Below are 13,661 nucleotides of genomic sequence, written 5' to 3' on the forward strand. Positions count from 1 at the left end.
GATCCAGTGGAGGAGTGGGTGAAATTGTTGTGGTCAGATGAGACCAAAATCGAGCTATTTTGGCCTCAACTCAACTTGCCGTGTTTGGAGGAGGAAGAAAGCTGCGTATGACTCCAAGAACACAGTACCCACCATCGAACACGGAGGTGGAAACATTATGCTTTCGGGGTGTTTTTCTGCCAAGGGGACAGGACAACTGCACCGCATCAAAGGAAGAATGGAAGGGGCCATGTCAACTCTTGAGTGAGAACCTCCTTACCTCAGCCAAGGCATTGTATGGGTCAGTATGGGTATGGGTCAGTATTCCACCATGACAGTGACACACGGCCAAGGCAACAAAAGACTGGCTCAAGAAGAAGCATATTAAGGTCTTTTAGTGGCCAAGTCAGTCCCCATACCTTAATATGGTAAATGGCCTGTATATGTACAGCACTTTACTTAGTCCCTATGGACCCCAAAGCGCTTTACACTACATTCAGTCATCCGCCCATTCACACACACATTCACACACTGGTGATGGCAAGCTACATTGTAGCCACAGCTGTCCTGGGGCACACTGACAGAGGCGAGGCTGCCGGACACTGGCGCCACCGGGCCCTCTGACCACCACCAGTAGGCAACGGGTGAAGTGTCTTGCCACAACGACCAACACTGTCGGAGCCGGGGCTCGAACAGGCAACCTTCCGATTACAAGACAAACTGCCAACTCTTGAGCCACGATCGTCCCATCAAATACCATCAAAAATCTGTGGAGGGGGCTGACGGTTCGAGTTGTCAAACATCAGCCACGAAACATTAATGACCTGGAGAGGATCCGCAAAGAGGAGTGGGACAAAATCCCCCCTGAGATGTGTGCAAGACTTGTGACCAACTGTAAGACTGGTCTGACCTCTATGATTACCAACAATTGTTTTTCCACCAAGTACTACAGCATGTTTTGCAAATACTTATTTCATTCATGCAAATGCAAATTAATTTATAACTTTTTTGAAATGCATTTTTCTGGATTTTATGGTTATTGTTTAAATAAACCCACATCTGAAATCATAGACTGATCATTTCTTTGTTAGTGGGCAAACTTACAAAATCAGCTGGGGTTCAAATAATTTTTTCCCTGACTGTGTAACCATCACATGTCATGTCTCAAGATAGCAGTCATGGAAATTAAAGATGATTGGTATTGCTGCTGCATTGCTTTTTGAATGAGGGATAAACAAATTCTCTACTGCAAACCTGTCTTTCCAGTGTTCTTCATCGTGGTCTGGTTGGAGGACTCTGTGTTGAACTTGTCAAGCTCCAGCTTCAGGTACTCCTGAGAAATCTGAGCTTGTTCATCTGCAATGTCCACAGGTGATTGGTTGTTTCCGGCACATTCTGGGTATAAGGCTGCCCAGCCTCGAGGTCCATGGCTTCCTGCAGAAATAAAAGACACAAGATGTATGATGATTATGCACAATGCAGACTAGCCCCTAGAAATCACATCTGTCTAAGCATACTGGCTCTGACACATACATAGAAACCCTGACAATATTACTGGAACAGCAGCAATAAGGATTCTGTGCTATATTCACTGAGCTGCAGTGCCTTCTAAATCTGTTCGCACCCCACCCTGCCACTGCAGGGAAAACATGTAAACATTATGAAAATTCATCATCTGGGTAAAGGCAATTCCAGTCTTAATTGTCTATGTATATGATATAAATATCCATAGGAAGCATAATCCCATCGTGCTGCACTAATTGAAATTGAGCCTACAGTGGGCACAGAATTGATGGGCACCCATCTCATCTTCCATCCTTAAAACAAAGCAAAATATATAAAAAAAATAGGGGGGAAAAAACTACAACAAATATTTAAACATATTCAACAGAAAATACTCCAGATTAACCATTAATCTGCTGTGTGTGCTGAAAACGAACTTCCTGTAACATCATCATCCACTGTCTGCACTTTTCTAATCCTCTATCCCCTACAGTGGCGGCGCTACAAAGGAATAATCCACAACCGACAGGGGTCCCCTTGATCTCTTCTCGGGTACAATTGGCCAATGCAACAACAAAAGCTGAGGGGATCAGGGGAACAAGGAAGCATGCATGGATTTTAACTTTTCTGGGTTAACACAATATTCATGATCCAATTCCCCACAGACATAGGGCAACTTTGCTACAGGCTCGTGAAAAAGATATAAGAACTCCCCTTCATGAGAAGACGCCGAATCAAGGGTGGCTTAAGGGCTTGCTGCATTTAAATACCTTGCAGCCAATGAGGCTGTGCTCAAGTCTCTTAAAATGATAGTGTGACATTTAAGATTATTTGGAAATAATCAGTGTTTTAACATATCGACCAGAGGACAAATATGCACTTGAAGTGTGTGCAGATCCAGAAAGGGAAATTGCTTTATTAATCGCTCAAATAAAAAGGGCCAGGTTCTTAAAAGTGCACTAAAATCAAGGAAATATCTTTGATTTGTCCACCAAATTCACAAGACCACCTACAAGAGTATAGAATAATAAGGTCTGAATCATAGTGAAATATTTAAATGGATTGGAGCTACATTTCTAACTAATGAGTACATCTACAGAGCGGGATTATATTTATCAGTCATGATTGTAGACTCACCAATATATTTGTACCAATATCAAGCCTAATATTTCATAAAATGAAAGAGGACTCCATTATGAAAAACCAGTAATACTATGAAGCAAGTGAAAGCTGCTTGCCAATCATAAATCCCGAAAGGATTTGCATAAAATTGGAGCAAATGTTGACCATACAATGTTACGTGCACAGAAGTTTGTTAAGCCTTTGTGTAAAAATGTACATTTTTCCCTTATCATGTTTAACTTGTATTTTAAGGTAGTTACTACCTTGCTATCTAAATGGAAAGTGTATCAATACCAATTTTTTTAAAAAGCTAATTTTTAAATGAAAGTTCTGTAATCTATTAAATTTCCCATCAACAATGAAACAGCTGCTTCTTATAATGTAAAAAGCTGCTTGCTACTAAGGCAAACCACCAAATATCTAGCAATTCAAAGTGATTTTATACATCAACCAGAGCAAAAACATCCTCGGGATCACAGAGCAGTTGGATTCTCATATTGCTTCATTTTAAATAAGAAAACAAAAAAAACCCTAATGCTTAGAATCAAAAAATTATTTCACTGGTTAAAGAAAATCCATCTAACTCAATCTAAATCAAGACAACCTTTCAAGTAGGTAATCTCGTTCAAAATTCTAACAATCACTTCCAAGAAGGTGCAAACTACTGGTTACACTCAAGAACAGGAAGGATAGATTAGACTTAGACAACTTGTAGCTTCTGTCAGAATGATAGGAAGAGAAAAGAACGGAGAAGGAAAGGAACAGCTCATGATTGAAAGCATAACACATCAATCTGTCAATCATATTGGAGGCAATGTTATGTCACTGGCATGCATGACTGCCAACAAAACCAGTCTGTTAACAGAAGTAGAGGGATGAATTCTGAAGTGTACAGGGCTATGCTCTCTGCTCAGATTCATCCAAAAGCTACAAAAACTGATTGGACAGAGCTTCACGGGGTAAATGGATAAGACCCAAAGGACACTGCAAAACCAACCCAAGAGCTTCTCGGTGCATAAAAAAAGTCATGATATTCTTCAGCAGCCAAGTCAATCACGTGATGTCAACCCAACAGAGCTCGCTTTTCAGTTAGTGAAGACAAGTTGAAGGCAGAGAGATGTTCAAACAACCATCAACTGAAGGTGACTGCAGTGAAAGCCTAACGGAGCATCTCAAGGAGGTTCACTGACAGTCACTGAAAGCTAAGAATTTTCATCCAAGTATTAAAAACAATCCCTACATTTAAAATGTGTAATTTTGTCCATTTAAGCTGCCGGAAATAGAGAACTGTATATAAATTGTACCGTGCAATTTCTAAATAGTTACAGCAATATTTTGTTTAAACCTCTTAAGTTAAAGCTGAAAATTTCAATCACATCTTGGCTGTTTGATTTTAAAATCAACTGTGGTAGTCTGCAGAGGTGTAATTATAAATGGTTTTCAGATTGAAAATTTGTTTGGTTACCAATGTTGCTGATAAAATTACACATTACACACACAATTACACATTTGAGGTAGTCGTACAGTTGGCTACGACTTGCTTCAGTCTCATTTGTGTTTGCAGAAAATGTATGTTTTCTTTGGCAGAGCGGTCTGAAATGTCTCCAACTGCTCTGAATGCTTACCATTTCCCTAACTGACAAAGCGAGCTATGGGGGCTAGCAAACCTACAGATAAAAAAAAAATTTAAATTAAAAAAATACATCACCCTAAAAACTGTTCTGGTTCTGCAGTGGGCAATTTCAACCCTCATTCTCTTGCTTTCCCCCTTTAGTGAATAGTTTCAAACGACAACAAATTTCAGATGTTACTGAGATCCACAAGGCTTCACAGACCTTGATAACATATTTCAAAATGAGTAAGTCACAGAATATAAAAACAACTTTGAATTACTGTTGGTAAGCAATATGATATTTAGTCATAAAGTTCAGGTGTAAATGTTATTAAACTAGCACATTGGATTGACTGTGCTGTTTCACAGGTTTCTTTCATTTGAAGTGTAAAACTGTGTAATCTTTTGCTAATTTTCCAGTGAAACAAACATTACATCCCATTTACTGCAAGAGAAATAATTCAGCCTTTCAAGAAGAGAAAGGGAGGAGCAGTGCTAAAATCAGATAAGTGCGGGTTACACAGCAGTCGATTAATCTGTCTCATCACCATCCATCAGAATGACTATAATCCTAGCGGTTAAGCCTTTCTCATTGCAGCCTTGCCTCTCTATAAGGCTGAGGTGAAGAAATTAAAAAAAAGGTACTGGTTCCAAAATGCGGTGAAATGATTTATCTGAAACATTACACACTATAGGTATTTTCAACTACACCGAGTATGTGGCTCTGTGAGAAGAGCTCCTGCAATATGCTACATGTCACATTTATTCTACTGAAAATCTTTTGTGCCGTCAGGTAGTTCAATGAGTATGCTGGATTTTATGAGCATATATTTGACAAACAAAAATAAATGACTTACGCTTATGTAACAGCTCCTATCTCAGGAATATCTCCAGCTTAAACGGAAAATCACAGCATGGTTCAACAGCTATGAATCACCGCTCACATTTACAGTTCGCCGAGGGATTCAAGAAGGGTGAAAGAATGAAACTAAATGGCAGTTCAGCTGGTAACTGCAGGCATGATTAGAAGCATGGTTGTGGGACTTTTCAAGACCAGTTGCAAGTTAGAAATATCAAGTTCTTCAGTTCTACAGAATAAGCTAGATGCTGCTCAGATGCTGCGCAGATACTAAATTAATAAATACCCAGTGGTATCAAAACTCAACTGCAAATAGTAGCTCACAAATGCGATCATATGGTAGAGAAAGAAAGAAAGAAAGAAAGTAGAAGCTAAATCATCAAAAAAAATGTTTAATTTGGTCAGCTATTTCTAATTCTTTGCAAGAAAAGTGATGGTGATGAGTGACAAGTGGCTCATTTATGCAGTTTGGTGTCCTGGAAGGATTTGCAACACACTGCATTCTTAGGGGCATATTGTATGCAATAACTGCTTAACAATTAACTGATGATTATAGGTTATTATAGGTGTAATCTTGGTTGAGAAAATTCAATGCACACAGCAGCAAACAAAACCTCTGACAAGAAAGAATAAATAGCCGTACAGCAATCAGCTCAAAACATGCTGAAAAAGCCTCACCAAGGTAAAACTATTTTTATTCCTGCAGGTTTAATGCTAAAATGTCTATATGCCGACATTTTTTTCTGATGGGTGAAAATGCAGGTTTACTGCTTAAACATCACCTCTAAATATGGATTTTATGTAATCATGCCTTCATCGGGCTACTTACAATCTTCGCTAGAAGTAAGATGGGTGAGGCCTATAACATTCTTCGCTCATTTTTGTTAATCCGAGCTGTTCCGGGCTTAGCTCTGTGTGATGTGACTCTGCTCTCTGCTATCTACTTGTTTTTAAGTAAAACAGGCACATGTTTCTCTCAATCTGGCACTTTCAGTTCCAGGCGTCATCCCATTAACCTTGGGATAAACAGCCGTGCCTGTGCTACCATGGCAATGCTGACAGAATGGCGATTGCCTTGTCATTTCCGTTTTGTCCCCTGCAGTGAAAGCACGCATGCTGTATGCCGGCTGGCAGACCTCCCAGAATTGGCACACTAGCACTTGCAAAAATCTACGCCGATCAGTCCATATGCATGAGTACCACTGACAACAAAACATGGCCAGAAGATAGAAGGCACAGTGTCAGCAGTAAGGAGGGTCACAGCGGTTGTATAGATGGAGAAGCGCAAAAGAAGATCATCCTATGTGTGTGCTGCCTAATCTGTTCAGTGAATGCAGGCGCATCGGATAACATTTCGAACAACGCTCCTGCTGTCAGTTTCAATATGCTGATAACACTCCAGAGGGTGGAGCCGCACATGCTGCAGCACTCAGGAGTATCAAATGTCCAGGTTAGACAAGCGATGAGCTCACGGCTTGTATGATGTTCAGACAAGCCAAAGGAACAGACTGAGTCGCTAATCAGACAACGGCTGCCATGGATGATTTCTTTTTTTTCTTGTGCCCTCACAAAATAATGGCGTGGTAACATTAACATTGTTTAATGTAATATCGTACTCATAACTGTGTGAGATTAGACCCAACACAGTAAAATCGCGCACATGGTGTACACGTTAAACTAGATTATTTTGGCAACATATTAAACTAACTGAAGCTAAAACAAAGTATATCATTACCAAATACCTAAGGTTATGAACCTTCCTCAATATTGCCATTTACAGAATGGTGTCATCAGCACAGCTCATGTATATATACACGTTTTTTTTTTTAACCTTCAAATTAAGATACTGATTCACAGTGAGGTTAATCTAATTATACATAGCTTTTGAAGCCTGGATGGGGCCCTCGCTGAGGATGTAGAGCGTTTAAGGGCTTCTATATTAAAAATGAACTTTTAGGCACGGCAAGTAAAAAGCACTAGTCTGTCACACTACGTGCATTTTACAGTCCTATCTTCAGTAAACTGCTAAGCCGGAGCTCCTTTGCATAAAACAAACCGACAGACTTTATCCCTTTGTTCCACTTTCTCTGTGTCAGGCAGATCTCCTTACATGCTTCCTGGCAGCTCTGTGACCTAATGGCTGGGATGGGATGTGATGAAGGAAAGAGAGAGCGAGTTCAGAGCAAAAGCTGAAACAACTGAGGGAAGGGCGGGGGGTAAAAAAACAAAAAAAAACAATTCAGTTTACTGAATGATGCTGATTGTGAGTGTTTAGCAATTAAGATACAAACTCCCACTGCACCAACTATAAGCTGCCAGGAACGGTCTGCAGTTCATTGTCATTTCTTGGATTCGCTACACTGGGGCTCGGCCTAACACCTTTATTTTCTATGCAATGTGGGATTTTGGTATCATTGTAAAACACAAGAGGCTTCTTTGAAAGAAAGAGAACAGAGGGGAATATCTACCATAAAGCTCTGATTGCAAATGAGTCTGAATACATTTGAAACTGTATCAGACAGCATGCAACTACAATCAAAGTGAGGAAACTCATTCTGGCAAAACTGGGGCAGCCAATTTTGGTGACTGACTGTTCCAGTCTAAATGGGGTCATGCTGCCAAAACTACCAATGTTACACCAGAGTGAAATAAGTGACTAAACAACATTTCAACCGGAGACAGAGTCCTTTTTGCTGGTGTTCAACAAGAGAAATGTAATGAATAAAAATTGGTACTCTTAGAAGTTTCAACACGTCCACAGATGTCTTACCCAGACATATAATGGAAACTTTCAGGTAACTGGAAAGGTGTTTATGAAAGTGAATCATTAGTTGCAACAATTAGATTTCTATCTCCTGTACTCTCAAAAGGAGTTTCTTGTCAGAATCCTTTACTGGCTAATCTGCATAAGACGACTCAATTATCAGTGAACCATGAAGGTACAAACCATAATGCCCTCAGTGGGCGTCGGGATGTTTCAAAGAGAAGTGAAGAAATACGTGAATAAGAACAGTCAACCCAGGAATTGCAAAACAAGAAAATAATTGCAGTCGGCCTACCCACTTTTAAAACCTTTTTCTCAGCGTTCTCAACCAATATCCACTTCTTAGTGAGATCTAGTACTTGGTATATCAGTGCAGTTGGCAAGAATGAAAAAAAAAAGGCGTCTGGGGGTCACTGTGGGGGTACGTAGAGGGTGAAGCATGAGTGAGTCTTCAGTTACACTTCACCAAATTAAATGTGCATTTGTTTGACCTTGTCAATTCTGTGATGAACAAAGAGGTAGAGGAAAGCAAGTACACCAAAAATGTCTCTGTTCACAGTACTGTAGTGGCACTGGCTCAACTAGGAGAATTAGAAAGCCTCAGAAAGCTAATACAATATGGCAACAATTGGGCCTCCAGGAAGAAGGGGAAAAAAAGAATCACCAACAAAGCATGCATCTTTAAACTTTAGTTTACATTTTCACAAATGATCACCAGATTTTTATTTTGCGTTTATATGCACCGTATTTAATGCAGGTGATAGTTGGACATCTTGGTACATGCAGACTCTGAAGATCTCTATGTAAAAAACAAAAATAAAAGTTGAGTCGTTTTATAACAGATTAGTGCAACAACAACATTTGCAACTGGTAATTGAACATCACAGGGCTGTGTTATTTTAATCTGAATTTTAAATGATCAAATGTTAAGATTCTGCAGACGCTACAGAGGAGGATTTTTTTTTTTTTCCAAGCTTGTCAAAAGGAAGGCTGTATTGCTTAGAAACTGTAAAGGCAAGAAAAAAGTAATCAAAAAGCAAATAAAAGTAAATTAAGCAAGCAAGCAATTACATTTTTTATTACAGATTAAATCATACCAGGTTTGGTTCCTTCTCATGATACATTTACAGCTATTAGATTTCTGTAAGTTCAATATATGCAGTGTTTTAAAATGTATAAAAGAAATGTGAAATGTAACATTTACTTGTAATAGAAGCTTTATTATGAAATACACCAAATTCAATTGCTGTATGTGCCTACATAAATAATTCATTCAACTCTATACTTGGTTTCCATGTTAAATAGATTTACATTTTAACAATAACACTGTAAAAGTAACAACTTACAGGCTTGAAATGATCTAATTAACTGTAGAAATGCATTTTAGCAGATAAGACAAAGTTAAATTGTGGTGCTACCCCCTAAAAAGCATTTGAAAATATTCAACTAACAGACACTGTAAACATTTTTTCCCTCTGTGAGAGAAATATTTCATCACTCATTCAAATGACTTACTCAGTTTCAGGTGACTGCAGGTTTCCCCAACCTTATAAACAGCACTTTAACATAACGACCAAAAACTAGCACCACTGACTAACAATGAGCTGAATTCAATTTTATGATCATTAATATGCAAATTGTCATGACCACTGATCAATGGCCCAGAGTGCCATTCACAGAATGTTAGGAAATAGTTGCAATCACAGCACTGTAAAATGGTAAAAGATGTACCCTTAGGCCCCCTCCTCGGTTAATGGCTTCCTTGACTCCCTGCTCAAACCAGTGATCCTCCCTATCCAGGATATCTACATCCTCAATACTGAAAGAGTGGCCACTGGACATTAGGTGTAATTAGACTGCGGAGTCCTAGACTGATAAGGTAGCTCTTCTGTGCTGTGCCATCCTCTTAGCCAGAGGTTGTTTGGTTTCCCCGATGTATAATTCACGGCAATCCTCCTGACACTTAACCGCGTACACTGTATTACTCTGTTTGTGTCGGGAGACCCGATCCTTGGAGTGCACCAATTTTTGGTGTAGCATGTTTTGGGGTTTGAAAGCCACAGAGATGTGGTGTTTTTAGAAAATGCGTCTCAGTTGTTCCGATACTCCCACACATAAGGGATCACACTAAAGGTTTTCGCTTAGGCAGCGGTTGTCCTTCTCTGCTGGATTGCCTGCAGCATTCTTTAGATGCCTTTCCAGCTTTGACAAATGTCCAACTGGGATAACCACATTTATTCAGGGCATTTTTTGATATGATGTTACTCTGTTCCCTGACTGCGGTGTCTGTGGGAATCGTGTCTGCTCTGTGGTGTCATCCACATACCTGAACCAATGGCTCAGTGGTGTTCCAGGATATGATAACAGAGCCCGCTTTTCCACTTCCTCCACATACAAACTGCCCACAATGGGTTAAACTTGGGAACCCATGACACACCCATTTCTGCCTGCAGTACTGACCCTTGAAAGTAAAATATGTACATTGAAGACCGTTCCAAGAGCAGACACACTTAGTCAGTGCTTAGGGTGGGGTCATCCTGTAATCTGTTATGGACTGCACTGCTTCACTAATTGGAACACAAGTGAAGGAAGATGAAACGTCATACGAGACACATTCTGAATGTGGCGTTTTGAGCTGCCTACCAACCCTACCTTAAGACCAAAGCTAGAAAAATTTGTAATCAAGTCAGCTGAGACTGAAGAGTTAACTTGGATGTGTGACAAAATGCATTTCCTACTAAAAACGCTACAAAATGAACAATATCAACTTCTTGGGATTTCCTTATTTTGATGATTGAGCATGCATCAAGACATGCTTGGACACATTACAAAAGTTAGCACTTGAAATTGAAAAATACAGTGTTAAACAAAATATCAGCCCGCTGGGTCATGAAAACATTTTTTTCAATTTGTGAAAAACGTTTTTTTAAAACTTAAAATTACACAATTCACTAAACTCAATTCATATTTTTAATAACAAAATTTAAGCCATCAGACTGGACTTTTCTGGGAAGTAAGAGATGAATCAAGCATAACATTCGACAATTAAAACTTTTCTGTTCATGAATACAAGTAACCGATTTGGCATCTTGATCAGAAATATAATAATGTGCTTTACTTTTTTGCTGCTTTTTGGAAAACAGTAAATTGGAAAATTCATGGATAAGCTCACACACTCATTGTCTGACCAGTACCAAACCATAAACAATGATTTTGCTCATTACTAGTACAGCTGTGGCATAAACCTTTCATTGGGTGGTGGTAATGTGATTTGTAATGTGATGCAGACATTTGTGCATCGCATTACAAAAAGAACTATTTCCTGGTTATTGTAGCAGAACAGCAAATGGACTTGGGCTACATATGATCCTGTAGCCAGTAATTGTTTTGCCATCATTTGCAATTTTAGCAAGAAAAAAACAACATCCAATGAAACATTAGATCCAGCGGGTCATTAATCCATGCCCAACTTAGCCATCATATACAAGTGCTTAAGATTCATTTTGAAGTTGCCTTTTATCTATGCTGCAGGTCATATACTGACCCATTTTTAAAATAACAGGAGGCCAGTTGCTTTAGAATTTAGCGATGACTGACATGATAAGACATAGGTTTCATTAAGAGATTGTCCTTTCAGTTTCAATCACACGCTTTTCTCTGACTGCTTCTTGGGTTGGTACGACATGGTCGCTGCTTGCCAAGTCTGGAAGATCAGCATTCATATATCATCCTCGACAACTACAGCCAAAGTCACCACTATGCCTCTAACAGACTCTACCGAAGGCTTTCCTCTGCTGCTATCCATCTGCCATGGAGGTTGTAGGCCAAATTAATTTCTTGTACAGTCCTCAAGCACAAACAAGTTTTCTGCCACTGAATTAGACACAGAGTGCTTTGGGTTTAGCTTGACTTCTTAAAAGCTTTGCCTTCTTCAGAACAGTCAGCTTTTCTAAAATGTGAACAAGCTTGCTGGCTCATCCGAAAAGGATCAAGCAGTATGGTCATCACAAGAAAAGAAAAAAAAAAAAAAACGCAATGAAGTTAACCTGTGTCAAGAAAAACCTTTTCTCCTGCGGGGGGCTTCCCTGCGACCAATTAGCAGGACTGAAACCAAATGTTCCAGAGAGAGAAGTGCAGGTCAAATGCCTTATCCCCAGGGAAGTAATAATCACAAGCTAGAAAGTGATGAACCCATAATATGGAACTATGATAGGAATGGGCTCTTTTAAAGCCTGTTCATAAGTCCAGCCAATCTGCCTTTTCCATTGGAAAGTTACTGTTGGAGAGCGGCGATTCTGAGGACAGCGCTGACACTGGAATAAACTCACTCTTATAAAAGTAACTTGCCAAATTAAATCATTTAGAATCAAGCCAAATAAGAAGGTTCCTCATACACTGAAGATCAGTGACTGGAAGTAATGCACATTAATGTTACTGACTGGCCCTTAATTGGTCTACTGAATTTACTGCTACTGTCCCTTTAGTCACAGTCTAGAAAGCCACAGCTTCACAAGAGTAGGCAGGAAAAAAGAGAGAGAGTCTTGTAAGTCAATAGACCTTTCAAGAAAGTCACTAAGCTGGCAAAAAAAATTTCCACCACCCCCTTTCTGCAATAAAGAACAAAATACTCGTGTCGTACATGATTTCACATTGATCCAATCATTACAAAAAGAGAATTAAAAACCAAGAAAAGTCTATACACAACCTAGCCAGATGAGTACTTTTTATTCCGCTTTCTTGTAAAGAGCCATTAGCATCCTGTGACATGTTAAAGGAACTGACACTAATTGACAGGTAACACTGAGGGCCCAACCACTACTAGACACTGGAATCTCATTTACCTTGAAGCGAGCCACTTTGTGTTTGCAGTAAAACATGTGTTGTGTGACTAAAATCTGGAGACTTCGCCTGTTTGCGGAGCAGACAGGTTAGGAGGAGGAGCAGTAGCGGGAGATTTTATTCGATTGGCTTAATGGCTGAGAAAATGACACGGTTTTTCCAGAAGTAACAAAATTAAGAGATCTGTAAACTTGGCCGTAAAGGAAAACTGCACGTTTTCATCTAAATTTAAGTCCATGCTGCTTTTAGGTTACATAACAGTTTCTTTGAAGCATTATCTTAACCCAGACATGTCTCATTATGCAATTAGCAGCGTGACCTCATACCCCTCACTCCACCCAAACATTCAAGATCTCAGCTTCGCCTCCAGCCCGCGTCTGCAGTAGAGGGTGGAGGAAAAGACAAACAATGCATTCGTCTCTGCCGATAAAACAATGTGCCCCACTAAGTGCTTTGAAAGACAAAGGGCTGCTAATGTTTATCTACGGAACCGTTCAGCGATATTAGGCTTCAAATTATTAACTATACTATACATTTTCAGGTAATTTAGATCAGAGTTTAGAGTTTCATCTGCCTTTTAGAACTAATAATAGAAAGCAATAACTTTTAAAACCCCACATAAACACGAGGCATTGAAACGAGATTGTCCATTAGACGCCTACATGAAGCCCAAAAGTAGATTCAAGATCCAAGACCTCTGTCATTATGGCAGCACAACAAAATTACAATTACACCAATCTCATCTGGTGCATGACATTGAAAATAAAATAAAGGTATAAAAATATTCTCTCTGTAGTATAATGTGGTTTAAAAAAAAAAATAGGACTGTTAACGAGGGTACGAGCCCGAGAAACATTCCCATCATGATGAATTGCTTTCTACAAAACTGACAATATTCAAATCAAAATCTAAATATGCTCATTGTCTCACTGCGTCAGTGTGAGACTATACACGCATTGATTTCAGGTGGTCTTGCTGAGTTC

General features: G+C 39.4%; 1 protein-coding gene across 1 annotated transcript in view; it reads right to left on the reverse strand.

The window, feature by feature from the left end:
• LOC134627593 (receptor-type tyrosine-protein phosphatase gamma-like) overlaps nt 1-13,661 on the reverse strand; it is a 113,668-nt gene that overhangs the window by 57,211 nt on the left and 42,796 nt on the right. The window contains exon 3 of the mRNA XM_063473824.1: nt 1,234-1,413. Coding sequence (XP_063329894.1) covers nt 1,234-1,413 — 180 coding nt within the window. The remainder of the gene's footprint in view (nt 1-1,233; nt 1,414-13,661) is intronic.

The sequence above is a fragment of the Pelmatolapia mariae genome, linkage group LG5, assembly GCF_036321145.2.
Source record: "Pelmatolapia mariae isolate MD_Pm_ZW linkage group LG5, Pm_UMD_F_2, whole genome shotgun sequence".
NCBI classification, from domain to species: Eukaryota; Metazoa; Chordata; class Actinopteri; order Cichliformes; family Cichlidae; genus Pelmatolapia; species Pelmatolapia mariae.